General features: G+C 39.0%; 1 protein-coding gene across 3 annotated transcripts; it reads right to left on the bottom strand.

Moving 5' to 3' along the window:
* Positions 1 to 4,791: 4,791 nt before the first annotated feature.
* Positions 4,792 to 23,858, bottom strand: cyp39a1 (cytochrome P450, family 39, subfamily A, polypeptide 1). Of its 3 annotated transcripts, XM_078400144.1 has the most exons (12): positions 23,585 to 23,858; positions 21,983 to 22,118; positions 21,457 to 21,631; positions 20,222 to 20,371; positions 18,897 to 18,990; positions 14,020 to 14,115; positions 13,526 to 13,616; positions 10,981 to 11,114; positions 9,927 to 10,022; positions 8,198 to 8,286; positions 6,700 to 6,787; positions 4,792 to 4,988 (listed from the first exon to the last, which is right to left on the bottom strand). In XM_078400144.1, the coding sequence occupies exons 1-12, from the start codon at positions 23,777 to 23,779 to the stop codon at positions 4,920 to 4,922; spliced, it is 1,413 nt and encodes a 470-aa protein (XP_078256270.1). In that variant the 5' UTR covers positions 23,780 to 23,858; the 3' UTR covers positions 4,792 to 4,919. The 3 variants fall into 3 exon arrangements, with proteins under 3 accessions (XP_078256270.1, XP_078256271.1, XP_078256272.1); XM_078400145.1 differs by lacking the exon at positions 14,020 to 14,115; XM_078400146.1 differs by lacking the exon at positions 21,983 to 22,118 and having other exon boundaries at positions 23,585 to 23,702.
* Between the last annotated feature and the right edge of the window lie 2,089 nt (positions 23,859 to 25,947).

Below are 25,947 nucleotides of genomic sequence, written 5' to 3'. Positions count from 1 at the left end.
GCTGCGGGGAACCAGGACACAGAACGAGGGAGGGCAGCAGCAGCAGCAGCAGCAATAGCTGCTGATTGCACGATAGTTGCCTGGGTTTCCGTTCAGCTCTTTCGATGCAAAGAGAGAGGGGGCAACTGCAATACTGCTTGGTCCCAGTCATCTGCGAATCTTACACAAATGCAACCGGATTGCACGAAAACAGCTTGGTTTTCGCTTCAACTCGTTCTGTCCAGAGATGGGAAACTACAAGTGCTGTTCATCTTGCACCCAGTCGCCTGCTAAATTTGTCCAGTTCAAACGAGAGGCAACTCATTGGGTTAAAAATATTCAGATAACAAAATTCAGGTGGCTGCAAAATTGAAAGCAACAAAGAAAGGCATGTTTCAACATGGGCTTTAAAAAAGTTATTTTTAATAGCTTTCATATTTTGGAATATTTTTAAAACATGGATAAATGTGGGGTTAGCCACTTTGGTGGCAAGAACAGGAAGGCAGACTATTATCTGAATGGTGTCAGATTAGGAAAAGGGGAGGTGCATGGGTGTACTTGTACTAGGTCGGTATGGTGGCGCAGCGGTAGAGTTGCTGCCTTACAGCGAATGCAGCGCCGGAGACTCGGGTTCGATCCTGACTACGGATTCTGTCTGTACGGAGTTTGTACGTTCTCCCCGTGACCTGCGTGGGTTTTCTCCGGGATCTTCGGTTTCCTTCCACACTCCAAAGACGTACAGGTATGTAGGTTAATTGTCCCTAGTGGGTGTAGGATAGTGTTAGTGTGCTGGGATCGCTGGGCTGCACGGACCCGGTGGGCCGAAGGACCTGTTTCTGCGCTGTATCTCTAAGTCTAAAAAAAATCTACACCAGTCACTGAAAGTAAGCATGCAAGTACAGCAGGCAGTGAAGAAAGCTAATGGTATGTTGACCTTCATTGCGAGAGGATTTGAGTTTAGGAGCAAGGAGGTCCTACTGCAGTTGTACAGGGCCCCTGGTGAGATCACACCTGGAGTATTGTGTGCAATTTTGGTCTCCTAATTTGAGGAAGGTCATTATTGCTCTTGAGGGAGTGCAGCATAGGTTCACCAGGTTAATTCCCAGGATGGTGGGACTGACATATGATGAAAGAATGGGTCGACTGGGCTTGTATTCACTGGGCCCACTGAGTTATTCCAGCTTTTTGTGTTTATCTTCGATGGAGCCCACAATTGTCCATCGTTGGCTGTGGAAGAGCTGATGAAGAAGGGAATAGGGATGCGAATAGTGGAACCAGCAGGATGGTTAGGATGGGGGAGGGGCAGAGAGGGAATGCAGAGGCTACATGAAATTAGAGAAATTAAATTCATACCACTGAGTTGTAAGCTGTTCAAGCAAAATATGAGGTGCTGTTCCTCGATTTGCGTGTGACCACACTCTGACATTGGAGGAGACCTAGGACAGAATGGTCAGTATGGAACAGCACATCATATTTTGCTTGGGCAGCTTACAACTGGTATAAATATTGATTTCTCTAATTTCAGGTCGCCCCTACATTCCCCCTCTCTGCTTTCCCACACCCTAGTCGCCCAGCTGGTTCCACTGTTTACATCCATATATCCCTACGTTACCAACCTTTCACCAGAAGCAGTACCACAGTTCAAGAAGGCACCTCCCCATCACCTGAAGGACAATTACTACTGGGTGATTAAGGAGGGACAATAAATACAGGGTCTACAAGCAACAGTCACATTTTGTGAAATTAATCAATATGTAACTTATGGTTATTTTTCTACAGAATAGTCTCACATTTTCTCTAACTTATTTATTTTAAACTTTAATGTTTTGACATTCGATCAAAAGAGTATTCAATGAATTGGGATGCAAAAATAAATATCAATCACCACCTGCTGAGTTTTTACTTTACTGCTTTTAATGATTGCCTCTTTGTCAGATTGTAAAATCACTATTTTTTTGCTTTTTTCCCTACCTTATTTTGAGGAAGAGTATCATGGCAAAAGGAGATTGTCTGAATGATTTGAACACAACTCAGTTTATAGGACTTTATAACAGGTATATCAATTATAAGGCATGTTTCCATAATGCCAAATGGATATTACATGATTGATGGATTGGGAAACACTAATTGCATTATGCAGATTGCAAAGGTTCTAGCATGATCATAATCAGATAAACCTGTTTAAATCTGTGCTCTGAAATCAACCACAGTCTGTTCTGCTATAAAAGGACTTTTTTCAATGTGAGGTTTCTTAGGAGTGTAAAAGGCCTGTCCCACTTAGGCGATTTTAAGGCGATTGCCGGCGACTAGGGTGTCAAAGGATCGTAGTGGATCTCAGCGCGTCGCTGAGAAATCAACCGGTGAAATTTCTCGGCGACAGCTGGCTTGTCACCAGGTATTGTTGCTTATTGCTGGCGGTGTCGCAAGCTGAGCCCAGGTTTGCTAGGTTCTCTTAGAATCATTTAGAAGCACATAATATTAAAATAAGTAAAGTCATTTCAAAATACCATTAAATACTTGTGTTTAACCAATTTATTTACCGTCAGGACGTTTGACAAGTCGATTGGAGGCGACAGTTAGACGGTCAGGTAAGCATGGGGATTTTTGCGATGTTTATGGCCATCAGCCATTACATTTAAAGTAGGCACCCAACCAAGATATGCAATCCAGAAACCAGATATGCATCTCCCGTACATTTTCAAAGAATGCCCACACACTATTCACAAAAATCCATTTAACCACTTTTTAAATTAAATTTCTTAATACTGCTATTAGTAAACTGGAAGTAAATCCAGTTTATGCCTTGTTACTGTGAAGCTTGGTTTTCAAGTAACCCGGGCAAGATGTTATATTTCAAAATTCTCAAGTACTTACCGACTTGTCAGTGATTTCAGTGAAAATTAGGATGCCGGAGAAGCATTGACAGTGTGGGAATTTCGCGATGTTTCCAAAGACGGTGTAATCTCGACCTGACTCGGCATTGTCATCGGGTAAAAGAGAATTTTGGCGATCTGCTACGACTTTGACAATCTCCGGCACTTGCCTAAAAATCGCCTAAGTGGGACAGGCATCTTGGTCAGCATGCGCGTTGGACTAAAGGGCCTGTTTTCATGACTGCCTCTCGCAGAAAAATCAGAAAACATATATTTGATGATAATTCTGAATTGAAGTCATGAAGATATCTTACAGATTTGTATGATTGTATGAAATGAAACAATGGAGGGGTTTGAAATCAGCAATGGGAATTTAAAAAAAAGCATTGCTGTCCCAGGAGACAGAGTAGATGATTTAACAAGGGGATATGCAGGACTCGGTGGTGCAACTCGGAATACATGTTTTTTTGTATGGAGAAATATGGAGACAGATAATAAGTGAATACAATTATACTCAACAGGATGAAGGTGGTAAGATGTTTACGAAAAGCTGGAATAACTCAGCGGGACAGGCAGTATCTCTGGAGAGAAGGAATGGGTGATGTTTCAGGTCGATACCCTTCTTCAGATGTTGATATATTATAGATAAGGTCAGTGGTGTCAAAAAACAATTAAGAAAGATAAGGGGAGATGTGTTATCAATGTTATATTCACATGGGATATCATGCGCCTTTGATCAGTGCAGATTCATTGTCATATCAGGTGAAGAACTCTACTTGGAGAGATTTAAGCAACCATCTACAGGAAAGAACCCTGGAGAATACACACAATTACAAATGTTGGGACAAGCAGGAAAGAGTTACCAAGGAGGGGTCAACCAGGTGAATTAAATCGGTGTTTGCTGATGCCAAGGGCCTAGGAGAATTTCAGGAGTTATAGAAATGGCAGGAGGCCATCTATGTAAGACAGATGTGGGGTACTGGGGTGAGGGTGATAATCATAATGCAATTTGCATTAGAAGAAAATACCTTAAGAAAAAACAACACTCTTGGTAGTTAGTGATATGAAATCCAGATATGAAAAGCCTTTGACTAATGCTGGAGCAAGTTTTATCCTTCCCGGTAGGATCTGTTCCACTGTTTGAGGCCCGTAAACAGTGGCCTCAAGCCTCTACATGTGGTAGAATATCACAGAATGTGCATTGATTGACATAACTATATACACACAGTATCAAATGAATGGAGAATTCAGGTCAAATGTGCAGAAGTATGCTGTGTATGCGTTGTACCTAAATGAGATTAGCACAACGACTTTTGATAAAATAAATTCATATAGCTCCTAACAAATTGCCTCGAGCAAGAGCATTTCTGGGCCTGCATGTTACTGAATTCCAATTATGTGTGATCCCAGCATTGTTCCTCTGTCGGAACTCTGGTTTTCTTATTCAGGTGCAATAACGCATATTGACCATCCTCGATGATAATACTACATCACAAATTTAGTGCTGTAAGGTGTCCTTAATTGATTTCCCCTGTTTCACAACCAACATATTGTACGAGTTCTTCTGATCAGGACATTGGCAGCCAGATACTTTTCTCCCGAGTTTCCTAATATTCTTTATTGATACAAAAACCTGGAGTAAAACTGAGCGGGTCAGACAGCATCTCTGGAGAAAAGGAATAGGTGACTGAAGAAGGGTCTCGACCAAAAATGTCACCTATTCCTTTTCTCCAGAGATGCTGTCTGACCCGCTGAGTTACTCCAGATTTTTCTGACTGTTCGGTTTAAACCAGCATCTGCGGTTCCTTCCTACAAAGTCTTTACTGATAGTTTTTCTGATCAAGGTTGACTTTCTTCATTGTAATTTTATGTTGTCCAACACATGTATACATCTGGAAATTAGATCAGATACATTTTCATTTATTTTTTTACATTATACATTGATCAAAAATGTGTCCTTTTTAAACATTATAAAAGTTGCTTTTGACTGCAATCCTTTACTTGGAACAATAACATTTGCAACAATTAGTGATTACTTGGGACAGTAGCATTTACAGCAAGTTGTGGTCATCGGGATTTATATTCAACTTTGCAAGGACCCAGTGGCTGCTGGGTTCCAACTAAATGAAGGGGACTCTAGAAAAGATAGAAAGAAAAAAAATTATAATCAACATCATATCTGAATTAACAAACGTAATACAGCCACAAAACCTTTACATATTACAGAGCAATGTATTTTTCAGAGCTATGTAACTAATAATTGCCACAATTGATAGAATTATAGTTATAGAAGCAAGAATTGCTAGCATTTTGCTTGACGTGGGTGAGATATGCAGCATGTCAATTTTTATTTTAAAAATGAGTTAATACACAAGTTTGAAGAATCGTCAAATATATTGCAAAAATGCAGAGAATAAACTAGCAATGTTCCCTCGGGTCAAGGACACGTGCTTAGGTACAGAGTATTGACGTGTGCAAGAAGGAATTCAAGCATTTGAATGTGACTGTTTTGGAATGAGTACAATTAAAAAGGAAGAAGAAAAATTGGGCAGTAAATTTGGGCAGTGGTCTGAATATTGATTTCTCTTACTTCAAGTAATCCCGACATTCCCTCCCTCTCCATCCCTCCCCCACCCGTCAGACCAGCTTCCCCTTTTCACCCAACAAACAGCTAACAATGGCCTGTTTCCTTTATCATCTGTCGTTTTTTGCATTTTCTTTCATTGTTCATTATCTCTCTGCATTATCTTCTATATCTTGTTTCCCTTTCCCGTGACTTTCTGTCTCGACCTGAAACGTCATCCATTCCTTCTCTCCAGAGATGCTGCCTGTCCCGCTGAGCTACTCCAGTTTTTTGTGCCAATTTTTTTCTTCTTCCTTGTTAATTGTACCCCTCCCAAAAAGAGTCACATTCAAATGCCTGAATCTTTATGTACATACACATGTGCACACCATCTGGCCTCTTATACACAGGCCGTAAAAACAGGAAGCAGCAGAGTATGATGACAGCAGTATGCTGCACCAGACACTTTCTATTCATCCACATGATAGACACAAAATGCAAGAGTAACTGCGGGACAGACAACATCCCTGGAGAGAAGGAATGGGTGACGTTTTTGGTCACCCATTCCTTCTATCCAGAGATGCTGCCTGTTCCGCTGAGTTACTCCAGCATTTTGTGTCTATCATCGGTGTAAACCACCACCTGCAGTTTCATCCTACATCATTCCTCCACATATTGGTTATTGATTTATAATAATGGAATAAACTATATGCCTGCACAGACATATATGAAATTTATGTGAAACCACTACAATGTGTGATCAGACAATATCACAGATGTTGTCTTTTTTTAGACAGTAATATGGTGCCCATTTTTTCCTGTGCCTGGATTTCAACTCTTCATTAGTTGCCACCAATTGAATGTCAAATGTTTGATTAGTGTGGTCATGAAACCTCCAACACTCTTTCCTATCAAAGAATAGTGACAAAAAAACCCAGTGCTCATCAAATGTAAGAAAATAACTGCAGATGCTGGTACAAATCGAAGGTATTTATTCACAAAATGCTGGAGTAACTCAGCAGGTCAGGCAGCATCTCGGGAGAGATAATAAAGGAATAGAAGGAATGGGTGACCCGAAACGTCACCCATTCCTTCTCTCCAGGGATGTTGTCTGTCCCGCAGTTACTCCAGCATTTTGTGTCTATTAAATCTCGACCTGAAACGTCACCCATTCCTTCTCTCCTGAGATGCTGCCTGACCTGCTGAGTTACTCCAGTATTTTGTGAATAAATACCAGTGCTCATCAAGACACAACTGGCCAATCTATTCTTACATTACTTTTACCTCTTTTGGGACAGGATCCAAGAGAGTAAACTCGTACTTGTAAAGTATGAGAGCAGCAAACAGTTGGATCTCCATCAAAGCAAACCATCTGCAAAAAAAACAAAACAGCAGTATAAAGAAAAATCCAGACATAAAGCAACATTGTTAAACTCAATCGTGATTGGCAAACAAAAATGAGATCAACAGTACTCTATAAACAATTCTTCTATTCCTTTCGAAAAACTCTGACCAGTAAATGTTGATTCATAATTATTTTTCAATGGTTCAACAACATTCTTAGGGACAAGGATCTGACAAGATATTTCCTCATCTCGATTATTTACTAATTGCAACTTTTCTTCTGATTCCATAAGTTTACATCTTGTTCCATAAAATGTTGACACCATGAATGATCTTTAAGGTCAAGATTCCTCTCTTTCATAGACTATTGAAACATTAACAATATCTAGATCATAATTGAAAAGATGATGTGCATGTAATTTCCAGAACAGAATCACCCCCTATTGATCTCTGAAGAACATACCTGAAACTAATTTTACAAAACAAATTTATTTAACTTGAATATTTTTGCTTTTGCTGGGTATATACTTCTGACAGCTTACGATTGGTTTTTTGAATTACAATGTTTTAAGTTCCTAGGCTGGTTGTTTCCTCTTGATTCTTATATTTCTTAAAGTGCTGAGTAGAGATTTGTTGGTATTTTGTGAAAATGAAATTTGAGCCACAGCTGTGTTACTCTAGATCATTTACACAATGCAAGAGACAAGAGCTCCAATGTACCTAGTGGATTGCTTGAGATATGGTGAAAGAAAGGTAATATCATAATAAGATTGACATGAAATGTCGGTGTTTGGCTGAGTCTATGTGGCTGTGAGGCTGCTGCAAGCAAGATTTTCTGTTCAAGTACTCACCGTACTTGTGTACAAGATAATAAACTCAACTTGACTTGAAACACGTAACATTTTCATAAAAACAGCAAACAAATCTCACAGGATATTAGGTAACTCAAATATGTATTGTTTTATAAAACAGAATTATGGCACTTTCCTCTCCATATTTTATACCATTTTTTGTTGCATGGAGTTCTGTCAGGTTAATCGATATCTTGAGATACGAAGTAAAATTAATTTGGACTGTTTTAGTTCAGTCCCATATTTCCATAACATAAAACTATATTAATATTTGGAACCAATTTTTTTGATTACAGAGAGACCTTTGGAGATATGCAAGCATAAAATATTTTTATATATTTGATGGAGCAAACTAATCTTTGGAGGTGTAACGTTGAGGCAATAATATATTTCTTCCCATCCTTTTCTGTACTTGACAGATTCCATTACAGTAATAAATATCAATGATTTATGAATACAGTTAAAGATCTGTCCAACATCCCAGTCTACAGCATTAGCCAATCTGCCATATTTTATACGCCTGGCTAAATATAATGCTGCTGCAGCAGCAGCAGCAGCAGATAGATGTTCCCAAACCAGTTTCCAACCTTCCCGGACACTGATATCTGCCTCCACCAAAAGCCATGAATCCATCCAAAAATCCTCGTTTTTCTATGACTGCTTCCCTCCAGCGGTCCTGCAGGGAGTAAAGTTTTTTTTCAAGGTTAGCAATGTGGGAATATTGCAAGATAAACTGGAATACTAAGTTATGGAAAGGAATTAGGGGTTACCAGAAATAACAATAGATGGATCAAATAGAAAACGAGTTGCACTGATTATTAAACTGTACAAGTAATTTGACATTTATATAAAAAATATACAAATAGAGAATTCAGGTGAAATTCAGCAGGATGTTGCCTGTGATGAACCATTCCAATTATGAGGAGAGATTGGAGAGGCATGGTTTTCCTTGGAGCAGAGGAGGGTGAGGCAGACCTGATGGAAATATACAAAATTATGAGTGGCATAGACAGGGTAGATAGTAGAAAACTTATCCCCATGTTAGAGTTATCTAAAACTAGAACTAGGATGCGGGGTGGGAGGTTTAGAGGGGATCTAAGAAATAACTTTTCACCCAGAGGGTGGTTAGAATGTGGAATGCACTCCCTGAGGGAGTGGTGGAGGCACATACTCTCATAACATTTAAGAAGTAGCTGGAAGACAATTTGAATTGCCAAGATATAGAAAGCCAAGGATCAGGGACTGATAAATGGATTAGTTTAGGTAGGAACTTAATGGTCAATGTATAAGGTGGACCATAGGACAGTGACTCTAAGAATCAAGATCTGCTATGATTTTCAGAACTGAAAAAAATGGCAATATAAGTAAAATTACAGGTGACATGGCACAAAATAGCAGAGGGATTTGATGATATTGGTTTATAGATTGGTAAACTATAAAAGCCAGAAGCAGGAAAGTAGCAAACAAAAGTAGAGCATGAGAATATGAGCCCCATGAAATTAGAATTAACTTGTAAAATGTTAAGTTTTGCATGGTGTTCTGGTCACTACTCTAACTTGAACATGCTGATATTTGGAAGACAAAATGCATGTGCATTATGCACTTAAGCTTTAATGAGAGACTGTGGAAAATGTTTAATTGAAACATAAGTCATACCTGCAATCCTAAAAGGTATCAATAAATACATAAAATATCCACAAATAAATCTAAATACAAATATACTCAAGTTTGAAGATGAACACACAGAACAAATTTAACCTCACTTTAACATAAAAATAGCAAGTACCTCAAATTTACTTTTAGATGCATAAGCACCATAGATAACAGAGCAAAAGCAAATAAAAAGAGATATTATAATGGACTGTATCTAACTTTCCATAGAGTGGAGATCAAAATAAAACTCAGAAAACCAAGAATGAAATGGTGAACATGCGAAGTAAGATGTTACAAGAACATGGTTTTGGCAATTATAAATTTAGAGAAGAAATGCAGTAGTGGATAAATATAGAATATTTAACAACGAAAGATTAAAAAGAAAATAGCAGGAATGGGATGCAATATTTCAGATGTCAAAGCTGCAATTATATCAAATTAAATACACTATTCTTAATAATCATGGATTAGTATCACTCTGAATAATTGCAACTTCGTTTCTTTGCATTCAAAGTGACAAAAACATTGTCTTATTTAATGTGAAAAAAATATTAATACTGCACAAAACAATTTGAGGTTACATTTTCTGTGTGAATCTAAAATGCCAGGAAACTGTTGTGTTTCATTTTATGGAAGAGAAATAGCAGTGATAAAAATACTCACAGGACGAAACTTTTCTGGTTCAGGAAAATATTTGGGATTTCTGTGTGCCCAGTAAAGTGACATCATGAGCATGTCTCCAGAAGGAATAATGTAATTCTAGAATAAAAAAGATGTATTTGTTACATGTAATTGTGCATGTTTACAGAATGAAATTCTTCTTTTAAAATACCTCAAATTTGCTGTCGAGTTCCTTCACTTTTCTTCCTTTCCTCACTGAGAGACCTTTGATCAGGTTCTGTTCAAGAACTCTGTGTTGAACAGGGATGCACTGAAGCTGCTCATTATTCATTATCTCGCTCACTGATTGTTATCAAGGTATTCAAGTTCGGTTGCACCTTGATATATGTCCCAGCTAAAATCCACTCTGGCTTAGTTCCAACTCATTAGATGGCTGTTAAGAGTCATGGAACATCGTGGAAAATGGCCTTTGTAAAATAGTATCTGACAAGATGCCTTTTTAACATTGTGACTATTCCTGCCCCCACCAACTAATTTCAGATACCAACTATTGTTTGTGTGAAAATGTTATCGCTCATATTTCCTACAAACGTCTTCCCTCTTGTCTTCAACCTGTGCCTTCTAATTTTAGACACTCCTACCATGAAAAACACTGACTACCATGATAGTCACTGACTATCAATCCTATCTATGCCTCATGCTTTTCTATGCCTCTATCATGTCATCTATCAGCCTACTTTGCTCCAGGGAAAACAGACCAAGACTATCCAATCTCTCCTGATCGCTCAAGCCCTTCAAACCAAATAAAATTCATGTGAATCTTTTCTGCACCCTCTCTAGCATAACGTATTCTTCCTGTAATGTGATGACCAGGAGATGGTACAAGAGTGTGGTGACTCTTTGTGGGCTAGTCCCAGAAGAGAATCTACAATCATCTGATACAATCGCCTACAAAACTCAGCATAGGAAGTTTAAATCTTCCCTAACTTAGGAATCCTCCACTCACAGCTTCAGTAATACAGTGATTACTGGCCAAGTAATCTAGACAGCTCAACCAATGGTTTGGAGTCATGAGTTCAAATCCTGGCATACTCACTCTAATTTTGAGAGGTTCCACCACTTTTCTAGTTATGACTCCAGGAGCTCGTAAACGAATTGCCTCCAAAATGCAACACTTCAAGTACGGGAGCTTCTCAAGATCAGTTTCTTCGATTCCGATCTTTTTACTTCCTAGGAGTTTAAAACAAACCCAAGAGCAAGAACGCAGGACTGCGTAACTTTTATCACGAAACAGTTCTGATTCCAGTGGTAACAGTCAACACAAAATTCTCAAAGCACTTACTAAAATGATGCGAGCCACTTAATTATGTACAAGTAAAAATGCCTGGCAATATTTTTTTCCCCATCGGAAGAGCAAAATGATAGAGATTGAGGGGGGATGGGAATCAGAAATTGTACTAATTTATCAAGCCTACACATCTATATCGTGCATGCAAATATTTTGGCAATTTCAAGGTGACACCAAATCACGTTACCGTCAAGTAAGTGAATGTTGTCATCTCTTGCTATATAAATTTGTTATACTGCTGAATAGGTTTTATCCACATTATATCTTACTAATAAGATTATCATTTTAATGCCCACTCTACTGTCCTTGGGGATGTGGGGGTAAATGTTTTTGAACAGCTCTGGTCCATGTGGTGAAGGTACCTCCATAGTGCAATGGTGGTGAGTTGCAGGATTTTGATTCAGCGATGGTGAAGGAATGGCGATACATTTCCATATCAGCATGACACGCAACTTGGTGGAAAACCAGCAGTATTCCCATGCGCCTGTTGTCCTTGTCTTTATGGGAGGTATGGATCATGGGTGGGGCAAGAGTTTGAAAATTCTTGAAGAGTTGGCACTGGGCATTTTTTAGATGCTCACCACTGCAACCAACCTATATTGGTGGGAATGCATGTTTGATGTGCTAGTCAAGCAACTACTATGCCGAGAGCTTTTTTGCTCGTTTGCACTCATGCAAGAGGTGAGTATTTCACTATACCCCTGGCATCGGTCTTGCAGACAGAGATAAGATTAAAAATGTAAAGAAATTATTCACCCACACTTAAATTCCCAATCTGTCCACTCCATATGTAGCAAAGGTGACCTCCCCTCTCACTCCCCTCCCAAGGTATTAATGTTAGGGTATTAGGTAATGAGAATGTATTGAATATCAATGGGAGGACATTAGACGATGTTGTTGGAGATTATCATCAAAATGGCACAAGTGATACATATATTATAATTTGTACAGTAGTTCCATTTTATGTTGTATTCCACGTAATGCAAATTTACTTGACATTAACAATTAACATTTGATGAAGTTTGACCGTATTCCAACCAGAAGCAACATGAATTTGGAGACGTGTCTTTTTAGTAAACAGATAGTCTTGGCCCCACTCCAGGTGTATAGGAATGGATTAAAAAAGTGTTACACTGAGGACATTCAGTACACCAAGATTACAATAAAATGTTCGTTGGGTTTGTCATGTAATTAAAAGAACGGTTCCTTATTAATCTTGCAATTAAATAGTTGAATGTGTTGATTTTGATTGTTAAATGCTTTTTCCATTTATATAATTACTGTGGCCAGTAATCCAACTTTGTTTACTTCTAAGTCCAATATCATGATCATAAAAATCAAGCCCATTTTTGGAAACTATCTTTAAGGGTTATTTTTCAGTCTGGAGGCTTGTAACAAGTGGTGCGCCATAGGAATCGATGATGGGTCCACTGTTGTTCATTATTTATATTAATAATGTGAATGTGAACGGTTGGTAAGTTTGCGGATGACATTAAAAGTGGTGGTACAACGCACGGAGAGAAGGTTGTTTAAGAATGCAACTGGACCAACTGGGTCTATGGGCCGAGGACTGGCAGATGGAGTTCAATTCAGATAAATGTGAGGTGTTGCATTTTGGTAGGACAAACCAGGGCAGGATTTTCAGTGAGGAGTGGAATCTGTGGAATGTTGTAGAACAGTGGTGAAGGTATGTAATTCCATTAAAGCGGTGGTGGAGAGATACCATGGTAAAAATATTTTACTGAATTTAATATAAAAGAGATGTGGTACACCCTTGTTGTCTCTACTGCAGTACTGAGTACAATTATAAGCACCATACTGTACGAAGGATATCATAGTCTTTGAGAAGGAATACAGGTGGTTTATTGGAATGACACCAAAGAGACATGATTTGTGGTAGAATTTGGAGGAGCTGGGATATTTGTCCATACAGGGGAAAGGGTTTTAAGGGAGAACTAAGAGGAGGAATTCAAATAGAGCTAATTGAATTTTTAAAGTTTTCTCTGAGTTGCTGATCCTTTGCAAGCAACTTTTCTCCACAGTGTTTCCATGATCATCTGTGTGAGACAATCATTGATAATAAAGAAAAACGGACATCAGAGATGAAGCACCATAACAAACATTTCATGAGAGCTATGGGAAATCACAGGACAATTAGCACCTTTGTAATGAATCAAGATTTTAAAAAACGATCTTAAACCAACTCTATGCATTTTATCTTATCGCCAATATATTCACATGCCCATGATGACTGAAATGACCTTATCCAACATTCATGGTTTCAAGAAATTACCTTGGTCATCAAAGGCAGAACAGAGTTCTTTCATAATGGTCTTGTAAACAAATGGGTTTGAAATAATAAATGCAAGTGCCCAGAATGTGATCTGGAAAAGGAAAAGCACATGTTTCAATCGGGTCACCTCTCACTCTTTTAATCTCCATCAGATAAAGGCTTAGCCTGTCCAACACTTCCCCATAATTCAGCCTGTCCATTCCAGGTATCAGTGCAGTAAGCCTTTTCCAATTTTCCTTTCCATCAATGTAATTCAAGCTTTTGTTATCTCCAGCATGAAAATAGCCGAACGAATAAGCTGGAGCAGCAAAGACCTTTACTGTGGGATTAAATTGACATACAGCCAGTAACTCCACCTTGCAACAGCAACACTTTGTAAGTAATGCCAACTCTCCTTAAAGATCTAAAGGATCTCAGAGCCTGGAAAATTTCACAAGTGATTCTCTGATATTCTATATCTGAGCAGAAAAAAAGCCCACTGTTCAGATACTCACCGGAAGTGCATTGGCTTGGGAAGCCCAGAGCATTAATAAACTGTAATTAGCAGTAGAGTTCCCATCCAAAGTATCAAGAAGGTGCTGCAACAGAGTCTGAAACAAATAAGTCAATTAATGGTCAACTAATCTGCATCTTAAAGAAAAATAACAAATCAGGCAATTCGTTAGTTGGACAACAAAATTTGTCTCAAGAATCAGATGACCTGAATTTATACCCATGTAAGCCTGTTTTTATGCTAACACACATAGAAAGCAAAAATTGCCTATTATGGAGTGTTTGTGCCAAGATCCAGTGAATATGCCACCCAATAGGAAACTGGATTGGGCATCTCTGAAGGATCCTTTGCCAGGGATCGACCTCTGAGTTCCAACCGCGGGAACCTGCGGACTTTAACATCGTGGAGCTCGCGGTCTCTGGTTAGAGACCGACTTTGGGAGATCCAAGCCATAGGAGCTTCGACCATCCCGATGCGGGAACTTCGATCGACCCGATGCAGGGGCTTCAACCGCCGGCTGCGGGAGCTTCGATCGCCCCACAGGATGGTTTGACTGCCCCAACCGTGGAAGAATAAAGAGGAAGAAGCTTGGACTTTATTGCCTTACAGTGAGGAATGTGGGGAATCCTCACTTTGTTAACTTTTATGCAGTTGTGCGTCTTGTTGCTTTTTTTTAGTATAGCTGTATGGTAATTCGATATCACTGTACCTTAATTGGTACACTTGACAATAAAACCTTTGAACCATTAACCTTGGGTCAGTGGGGGAATAATGTGGAATGTCCAGTGAGCAAATGCCAAATGTGAAAAGTGCAGGTCGCATTTCCTTGCTCTTAAAAGGGAAGCAAACACAATAACTATATCTATAACAAGAACATCCCCATTTCATGCTTTTTTGAGACATTACATTTTGCTTTAATGCTTTGCACACCAAGAAAACCTAAGGTCTGAAGAAGGGTCTTGACCCAAAACTTCACCCATTCCTTCTCTCTAGAGATGCTGTCCGTCCCGCTGAGTTACTCCAGCATTTTGTGAAAACCTAAGGTCCAATCTTTAAGCAAAAATGCCATCGAAGGCACAATGATAAAAATCACTTTCTAGAGAATTCATGAAAGATGATCAAAATTAAATAAATGGAACTTAATTTAATCATTATATAAGAAAAAAATAGACGGGTACATGGATGGACAGGTATAGAGGGATATGGGCAAAAACGCAGGCAGGTGGGATTAGTGCAGATGGGACATGTTCGTCGGTATGGGCAAGTTGGTCGAAGGGCCAATTTCCATGCTGCATCACTCTACGACTATGACTCGATCATCTATCAGCTCATCCAAAGCAGAATGCTGCATTTTCATTCTTTTACCATCATATTCCAGGGTAATGGCTCCAAAGGTTACTGCAGCACGGATAGAATGTGACAGAATAATCATGGCAAACACTGAGCCAAATAAGATTTTATATTCGGATACTTCCCTTCTAAACAGATTTTGCATCTCATAAGGGAATTACTACAAGATGAGGATTGAACAAAAGTTTTTTTTTAAATGAGACTTATTTATTTTTGCCTTTTTCAAATGTTTACTGGGAGTAATTTTGGACCTTAAACCACAGAGGCAATTAGAGCATCTGCTCAGATGCTGGAGTCTGAGTTAGAAGTTTGTGAATTCAAATCCTCCTTGAGTCTTGAGTACCAAAGGTTAGGCTGACACACTATTGTAGAACTCAAGAGAGAGCTTACTTCAAAGAATGGCTTTCAGGTTAAATATTAAAACCCCATGGGCCATGTTCATGTCAATGTAACAGGTTATGCAGAGTTATTTTGAAGAACAACAACAGCAATATCCCTGGTGTACTGGCAAATACTTATTCTTCAATCAATTTCACTAAAGCCGATTATCATGAAGCATGGAAGCAAGCCAGCCATTGGAAGTGTGCTCTGCATAAATTATCTATTGCCTTTCCTACTTTACAAAAGCACCGACTTTTCTAAAACTACTTGATGGCTTTAAAATGCTTTAAAATGCTTTGAAACATCCCGAGTTCATAAACTGCAAGAAGTTTTGACTTTTCCTCACCAGCTGTGTTTCAAATTGAATGTCTTAAATATTATGCACCCAAGAATAATACCTCTTCCTATTCGATTGCACTAAATTGTTTTGACCTGCTGTGTTTAATTATGTACCTTGATGCTCATCTTAATTAGTGATCACGTTTTAACATCTGTAGATGGCATGTTCATATTTCTAGGCGCTTAATGCTGCATTTCTTATACAAACAATGTGTAAATAGTCACAACTGCCCCATTCAATGTTATTAAGTACCAACAGAATAAATGACGTCTTTACCATTGCCTGAAAGAGTTTTCAAGAACTGTTGCACCAACAATTTCATTTCTACTCAATGTCAAACTTTCAATTAACTTTTTATTACATTAAAATATACCCGTAGGACAAACAAAATTACCATTTAGCTCACCGAGTTGATGCCAGCTCTTGGAGCATGCTCATCAATCCTATTCCACCTGTTTATTTCCCTATTGTAGCGACCATAGAGAGTGGTCCTGGTCGTCGAACCCTCAGATTGGCCAGCAAGGTCACGTGTGGACGCGACCGTAGGGATTGGTCCAGAGAGCGACATCGCTGATTGGACAGCGTTGTCATGTGCGCTTTTGGTGCCCGAAAAGAGTTAGTTCGGAGACGTCTTCGAAGAAGACTGTGAGTTTTTGATGGTTGTCCGTTATCTTGTTGAGAAACCTTTGTAATCGAATATTGCTGTCGCAATAAACTTCTTCAACAAAGAACAAGTTTCCGGACTCGCCATACTATAATCTATTCTCCCACAGATGTCCATGAACACCCCTGAAACTGGAGCACTTGGGAGACTTCACAGTCACACAGAGAACATGCAAACCACGCAGAGATCACTAGAGGTTTGGAGCTCTAAGAAACCTGTGCCACTTGAAGCTTTCTCTCCATAAAACTCCAACAATCTGGCACCCACAAGAATCTGCTGCTGCCAGGCCAATGTATTTTTGGCAACTATTGGGTGTTACTCCTTCTACTCCCCACTTTCACTTTCTTTTCCATTTTACCCAATAGTGTATGAAATTTTCTTGTGAACCAGGTGAGTTTAAACAGAGCGGGAAATTGAGCTCTCAAAGAGAGTGCGGGAATCAAAACCTGGTGAGTTTCAGCTTGTTGCTAGGGATGTGTGCTAAATAGTGTTAAGATTTTTATATTTTTACCTGCTTTATCACAAGGATATTTCCAGTTTGAGTATGTTGTCTCCTGATTATGTACTTGCTTCACATTTGGAGTGTAGATATACAGCCATGGCTAGGTGTGACAGGCTGGTAGGTTTGACAGACCCTGGCTCTGGTGTCAAAGCAACTTATATTCCTGAACCTCTCCCCAGGGTAGCTGATCCCCACCCGGCTCTCATCCTCATTCCTGTCATACATTGCAGTCTGCAGAAAGCAACGATTTTATATATAAACTAGACAAAGTGGACCCGTTGGGCCCAAACCTCTCCTGCATTGGTGTAACACCCTGTCCTCCCGTCCTCCCCTCTCTCCTCAACCCTCCCTCCCCTCTCCCTTCTCCCCCACTCCCCCCTTCCTCCTCCCTCCTCCCCTCCCCTCCTTTTAAACTTAAAAATGTGAATAACTTAAAAAATATAACACCGATTTCGTTAAAACTACTTGCATTATCACTAAAGTGAGAATGGTGAGTAAAGTGGGCCTAAAATTGTCGCGCTATCGTGTATCGGTTTGGCTGAAGTTCAGTCACAAACAAGATAACAAACGAGAGTTTTAGTATATAGGTGAGTGGGCCAGTTCATGTTGAACCGTTGGGATTTTGAACAATCATATACTGGATTATCAGAATTCACCTACAAAGGTATTAGTTATCCAAATGTAATGCCAGTACGTAAACAGAAGATAAAAAAGTAACTCTAAACATCCTAGTGATAAAAACATAAAATGTATAACAATCTTAACACTATTCAGTCTGACAGGACTATTCCTTCTGAAGAAGATCTGAATAAGTGTCCTACCCCGAGTCATCACCTATCCATTTTCTTCAGAAATGCTGCCTGACCCACTGAGTTACTCCAGCATTTTGTGTCTATCCAAGGACTATTCCTTTAATTGATCAGTTACAAACCAGTGTTTTATCAACATTTAAGCCATATTCTATATTTCCATTCTAGATCTCATGACTTCCTTGGTCTGACATTTCCAACCTTTAAGCATTTTATCCAACGTCATTTTATAATTTCTGGCAAGATATGATAGTCCTCAATTGCATTTCCAATAAAGACATTGATCCAGCTTTTAATAACTGCTTTTAAAATTGTGATTAATTACTTTACTTCACAAAACATTACACACATCTGTGTTATACTGTTAGCAAAGATAACAAGAATGGTATTGTTTATTAAATAGTGCTGGAAAAAATGTATAGATGGGATTAAACTTCATTGTAGGTGCATTGGAGAAAGTCAGCAACAGTATTTTAATCTTTGACAATGTATCTAGTATCAATGCAGTCAGTTGTGGTCAGCGCGTAGCAGTCTCCCACTCCCGAGACTTGTACACAAAACTGGATGAACACAATCAGCGCCAATAAATGATGAACATTTTAATATATAGTGGGATGAAATTATTTAATAAAATGCTAATCAGTTGTAATCCAGCCAGAACATTGCAAATATGTTGCTTTTATACAGCTCATGAGATATGTATTGTTAGATATAACCTGAAAAAAATGAAATGACTATGCAGTACTTTAATATGCTGGATGAGTTCAAACAGCAGGTTAGTTTTATTTGTGTTTACATTGAGATTAATCCAATTGCAGAAATCCGTGGTTACCTTTGAGTCATCGTCTGCCGGTTTCATATTTTCAGCCTTGGCTACGATACCTTCAAAGAGCGATAGAAGCCAGTGCTTCGATTTGGACCAGCCTCTGCGGACAAAAATTTAAATGATAGCAATGCCAAAATGTTCCATATTTAAAGGAAGAAGCATATTTACATGGTTATCGTGGAAATACTGTACATTTGTATCACAGCAGTAATCAATGAGAAACGATACCGCAGGAGCAAATTACACCCAACAGTGCTGAACAATTACGACACTAAGTCTGAATCCATATCATAGAACACAGAACATAAAACATTCCAACAAAGGAACAGGCCCTTTGGCCCACAATGTCTGTAGCAACCATGATATCAAGATAAACTAATCTCATCTGCCCGCACATGAACCATATCCCTCCATTCTCTGCATATCCATGTGCCTATTTAAAAGTCTTTTAAAGACCATCATGCTATCTGCCTCCACCATCACCCCTGCTAGTACATTCCAGGCATTCACTACATTCTGTGTAAAAAAAATATGTTCCACATATTTCCTTTGCACTTTACCCTTCTGGCCTGACAGCTGATGCTCTCTACTATTTGGTGTTTCCATCCAAGGGAAATAGGTTCTGATTGTATATCCTATCTATTCCTCTCATAATTTTACATTCTTCTATCAGGTCTTCCCGCAACCTCCGGCATTCCAGAGAAAACAATTCAAGTCTGTCCAACCTCTCCCTGTAGCTACACCTCCTAATCCATGCATCATTCTGGTAAATCTCCTCTGCACCCATTCAAAAGCCCCCTCCATCCTTCCTGTAATTGAGGCGACCAGACCTGCACGCAATCCTCCAAATGCAGCCAAATTGTATCGTGGCTTCATGATTCTTATACTCAATACCCCAACCAATGAAGGCAAGCACACTATATGCCTTCTTTACCATTCCATCTACTTGTGTTGCTATGGATTCTGATATCAATATCCCTTTGTATATCAATGCAGCTAGGTCTTGCCATCAACAACACACCTTCCCCTTATATTTGTCCTGCCGAACTGCAACACCTCACACTTGCTTTGATTAAACTATATCTGCCACATCCACATCCATTTTTGTTGTTGATCTACATTCTGGTGTATACTTTGACAGCCTTCCTCATTCTCCACAACTTCAGCAATCTTGGTGTCTTCTTCAAACAGGCAATCTTGGTGTCTTCTGCTTGATTTCATGCTATCATGTGTATCATTTTCCAGGGATTTTGTTAGTGGACAAGCAGAAAAACCTCCAATGTTCCAAAACTTACCCTAATCATAAGTAGCAAAGAAAATGGAATATTCACCTCAGTAAAAATTCTGGTAATTGGGAACCAAATTCAAAACCACTATCGAACTTCTGGAAGTAATCCTCAAACTCTTTAACCGTACTTCTATCAGTGGGACATATACCTCTTCCAAACAGGTTGTTCACCACTGCAGAATACATGCTGTGCCTGCCAGCAAAAGAAAAGATTTTAATTACTCGCCGAAAAATAAATAATTTGTGATCCCCTATTTCAATCCCCTATTTAGATTTTATTTTAATTCAAATGTTGGGCTTGATGCAGGCCAAGCAATGTTCATTTACATTCTCATATTAACTGATAAAACACACATCTGTGGGGACTTTTTCAGTAATAAAAAATGCAATTGAAATAAGAATAAAAAATGCAAAAGGTTAAGTTCATTTTTTTAAAATAGAGCTTTGACGGCATGACAATTAGTAGCTGTTTTCTCAAGGCAGCCAATGCTGGCTATTTTCCTGTAGACTTTTTAGAAACATTAAGATTGAAGATAATTTTATTTGTGAATGCCGAATAAGGATAGGACTGGACTCAACTGTAAAATGCCATTTGTCTTAACCGCCTAGCAATACTCTGTGTATGGATGATGGTTTGATGAATGAGCAATTAAGAATGAGTTATATGCAGGCAAGGTAGACACAAAATTCTGGAGTAACTCAGCGGGACAGGCAGCATCTCTGGAGAGAAGGAATGGGTGACGTTTTGGGTCGAAACCCTTCTTCAGACAATCCTTATTTTCCTTATATGCAGGCAATCCTTATTTTTGCATTCATTCTCTCATCATAGGTTACATTACAGAAGGTCTCTAATAAAGTAAATTAGTGAATTCAAAGTAAACAATCTGTATTCAAGCCCAATTTTATGCAATGCTATGGGTTGCCATTTTATTACAGTTAATCTTCCAACAATGAAACCAAAAGAGGGGTTATTGAGATACAAGTATTTTGTCAGGTCAAAATGACCACATGTTTTCCTGTATTATATTAGAATAACTGTGATCAACTCAACTTCGACTTCAAAACTGATTTTTTATCCCTGTCTGAACTTGGGCCTCCAGTTCAATAACACACTCTAGAGGTTTGTAAAATTAAGTAATAAATCTGCAAGTGGTGCATGGATTAATGCAACTTCTATGAAAAAATAGTTTTCAGACATATTTGGGATGGGAAAGACATCCATGTTTTTTTACAACCTTTACAGAATATATTTTGCATAGTGATGTTACAGATACCTACCAGACAAGGTCATACAAATCATCCGTGCCTTTGGTTCCAAGGTGCATGAGACATTCATGGAATTCCTTGGATAGGTTACTGCAGAAGAGGTGTAATCTCGATGGACCGAGTCTCCATTTCATCATGTCATGAACAGCTGTGTGACTCTTACTAAAACTCTTCCTACTTATAGAAGCTGTTGACAAGTTATATAAGGTGCTTACAGTCATCAAAAAGTATTAAATAATTATTGTAACTATAAACTAGCAGAGAGAGCTAATAAAGATGATGCATATAGATATTAGCTACGAGAATTTCCCAAAGATATCCGATGACATTCCCTAAAAGGAATGAACACAAAGAAATCAAACCAAAAGGTTTCAGTCATAACCTTATTATGGGGACTGATAATAGTTTAGGAGGGAACAGAAATAAAGAGAACATTCTTAACAAACACACCAATTTTTACAATTGAGTAATCGCTTATTAGAATAATTTGATCAACCCATATAAAACTAGGGTACAGTAATTTTATGCTGTTTCTTACCAGTACGCCAGACAGCCTCCTGTACTGCTTCTTGGAAGTCAACATTTTTAGATTTAAAGAATATTTCAAAATCTTCTTCTTCTGTAACAAAGGTCAGTCGCTTCCCAGCAGCTACCACGGTAAAAATTGCTCTACACTACAATTTAAAATATCTTTATTTAGGATCATTTCCTCCATTATATGGATAAGAAAGGTTTAGAGGGATATGGGTCAAATGCAGATAGGTTGCAATAGTGTAGATGGGGCATCTTGGTCGGCACGGGCAAGTTGGACTGAAGGGCCTGTTTCAATGCTCTATGACTCCATATTGTGCGGCTACAATTAATATATGTGAATGATAGCAATAGATGTTGATCTATATTGTTTTTTCGAGTCCACCAATTTGTTTCAGCAAGTATAAGTAGCTTCTTGCCTTGTTGATGATTCTCCCTTCTTTACCTTAGCCAGGAAAATTCTAATAATTCAACAGAACCCTACTCTTACACAATATCCACATGCAACCAGTAAAGCTTTCATAACTTTGGGATATTACGATTAATTGTAAGGCTTTTCAACACAGATTTTACTCTTCAGATTTGAATCCATTAGCAGGGCAGGATTTCTAAAAAGGAATCGCAATGCCTCAAGGTTAACTGAATTGCAAGTCGTGTTGTCACGACCAAACTGATGTGCAACATTTGATCTTTGGATGGTGTAGGAATGAACTGCAGATGCTGGTTTAAACCGATGATAGATACAAAAAGCTGGAGTAAATCAGCGGGTCAGACAGCATCTCTGGAGAAAAGGAACAGGCGATGTTTCGGGTCGAGACCCTTCTTCAGACTGATGAAGGGTCTCAACACGAAACATCACCTATTTCTTTTCTTTAAAGTTGCGGTCTGACCTGCTGAGTTATACCAGCTTTTTGTGTCTATCTTCTGATCTTTGGAGACGAGAATGCCTCAGCAAGATTTTACTAAGTGAGGCTCACCACTCATTGGAAACCTAAACCTACCCCATGAATTGAACACTATGGACCACCTCTTGCATTCCACGGATTTGTGTTTTAATTGGGTATTTGCACTAATATCTTGTTTTTTAAATAGCTATATTCTTTCCACTGTCATGAATAACTCATGTGTGATTTATGCATATTTTATGTTCTTTGTGTGTTGCCTGACGCGGCTACAAGCAATATTTCCATTGTACCTGCACGCCACCTGACCTAAATGACAATTTGACAATGTCAAATCATAATAGACTTGAGCTCGAATCACGCCCACACCAGGCAGTGCAATTACTGACTGAGCCAGCAGATGGATTTCTGAGCATTTCTTATTGGTCGGGAAGAGCAAAACAAGACCGGCATTTTTACAGACACTGATAATAATGCCTGTGTGGCAGTACAGTCGTTTTTGTAACACAGAAGGGGGAGAGGCACTGCTAAATGTGGGAGACACAATTCATCCCATATACCAATTGGCTGATCTCGCTTAGAAATAAGGGTACTTCCTTGCAGAATCCTACTGATGAAGCCATCCTGCACGGTGATGTTCACAATATCATAATTGCACACAGACTAATGCAGAGTTTTATTTAATGATCATGTTTCTATTTGTTTACCTCCTGTCTGGCTTGCTCGATAAATTCAAGCGGGGCTTTCCCGAAGCGTAAAGAAGCCCCGATCCAGGGAATGCAGCCGCCAACGCACGGTGGAGCCGCTGGTCGCCTCTGCTTAAACGCCCAATAGAGCAGGAAGGCGGCCGCCAGGGTCAGCGCGGTGTGAACCAGAAGCGAAATGCAGCCCACAACATCCATGACTGGACCAGGGGAAATGCAAACGGCGCAGAATCACCCTGTGATTTCAACTGCCAAGAGTCAGCGATTGGCAGCTCAGTGAACACATCGCCCAGGGTGGGAGTGGACAGTCAGACTTTTCTGAACTAGAGTTCAGCTCTGCAGTGAGAACAAATGTAACTCTGCAAGTGTCGTGCATGTGACTCATCGCTAAGCATTTACCGACTCTCCACTAATTTTTCCTTCTCTCTGTGATCTCCATATCCATGGGTTGCGAGAAGACCCCTTGGGATGCACTTACATTTTCTCCTATTTGTTACATTAATTCCCGCCGGTAACAGATACTCGTGTATGCATTTCGCTCATTTCCGTGTGGATTTGGTCCCCTGTCATACTATTGCTCTCGTTTTCTTTTACTTGCTCCAATTTCCTCTGCACAAATTTCCCTCTTGTATTTCCGAGTTTTCAAAATCCTGGATTCATCATCAAACCTTGGGTCATGAACAAGTTGTAAACAGAATAGATTAAAATTGAAATCCAGAGGATTGAGGGAGTTTTCAAGAAAGGGAACAGTGTTACTAAATCATATATTCATTAAAATAGTGATTGAAACTAATATCAGTGAATAGATTGAATATTTCTCCCCTCTTCCACATTTTTGTATTGAGATTTCCACCTGCTCAAATTTCAATTAAGCCATGTTCTAATGCTTCTCGCCATCAGGTTAGGTCGCCCTGTTAACCATTGCACTCGGAGGACTTTGGGCAATTTCAATGCCCAAACCAAACCTTTGTGCTTGGCCCCAAAACATTGGACCAAATTCGACTGAAAAAAATGCGTAATCCATCATGAACAAAATCTGGTGGGAACCTGTCACTGAGGATAACCTAATTTGCACCTGATTCCAGCTGATCCTGCATGCAAAGTTCCTAACACGCAGTTGAACAAGGGTGGAAAGCTTGCCTTTGGCTTGTGCCAGTAAACTTCTTGTTGCTTTAATTCCAGCATTGCTCCACCTGGGGAATTCTCTGGACTGAGCCTCAAGAGTCTTTACCCAGCTCTCTGGATTTATTGTGTTTTGGGAGGAGATAACATTTGCTCAATGATGGAATCCAAAAATGAAAAAGGGGATGCAGGAAGAACAGACCCAGTCGAGTAGCACTTGTGGAAAGAGAATCTAATTTCTGGTTTCTTGCTGACTGGCTGAGACATAGAGCCACACAGTTCGGAAACTGGCCCTTCAGACCAACTTACCCTTGCTGACCAATATATCCCATCTACAATAGTCCCACCTGCCTGCATTTGGCCTATATCCCTCTGGACCTTTCCTATCCATGTACCTGTCCAAATGTTGTTATAGTTGACAACTACGTCCTCAACTACGTCCTCTGGCAGCTTGTTCCATATACCCACCACCCTCTGAGTGAAAAAGTTACTCTTCAGGTTCCTATCTTTCCTGTCTCACCTTAAACCTACGTCCTCTGGTTCTTAATTCCCTTACCCTGGTTAAAAGACTCAAGTTCTTGCAATGTTTCTGTTTTCAAGTCAAAACAGCAACTTGAATATATGTATGCCATCCTTTTTTGTGTTCTGAACGTGTGCAATGTTCAGCATTGCTGTCCATTCAGATCCCTCAAAGCAATTAGTAAAGTTGGATAAAAATACATTGTAAATGGGCCTAGTTCCCAATGGCAATGTTTTATGCATAAAACATAAGTGGAATAGATCCAATTTCTAGATGAGCATTTTAATGTAAACCAACAATTAACCTGTGCTTTTTCCGAATTAGGATTAATATACTTTATATGCTTTACCAATATTGTCTTCTTTATATTAGTAATTATTTTACCAAATTTACCAATTTTGTTGTCACTGGTATCCTGCTTTTTTCAAAAATGTCCTGCTTTTAAAAATTTCAGATTTCTAGAAACCCATTTAAATTTATACAGTATTTTCTTGAAAATGTTTGTTTGCTCTCACTCAAATAAATAAGTACAGATCCAGATTAGTTCAGATTTGTTTATTGTGCAATTCCTTGTTCATGTTAAGTTCATAGAGTAAACAGTATGCATACAAAAAATGATAAATATTACAATAATTAAATGACAAGTGCTAAACAGCAGAATGGTGCAAAGATTGTAGTGCAATCTGAAGTACAGTGAAAAACCCCTGAAATATAATAATGGAAT

Source organism: Rhinoraja longicauda, chromosome 5, assembly GCF_053455715.1.
Source record: "Rhinoraja longicauda isolate Sanriku21f chromosome 5, sRhiLon1.1, whole genome shotgun sequence".
Lineage (NCBI taxonomy): Eukaryota > Metazoa > Chordata > Chondrichthyes > Rajiformes > Arhynchobatidae > Rhinoraja > Rhinoraja longicauda.
This window is presented reverse-complemented; position numbering and strand designations above follow the sequence as displayed.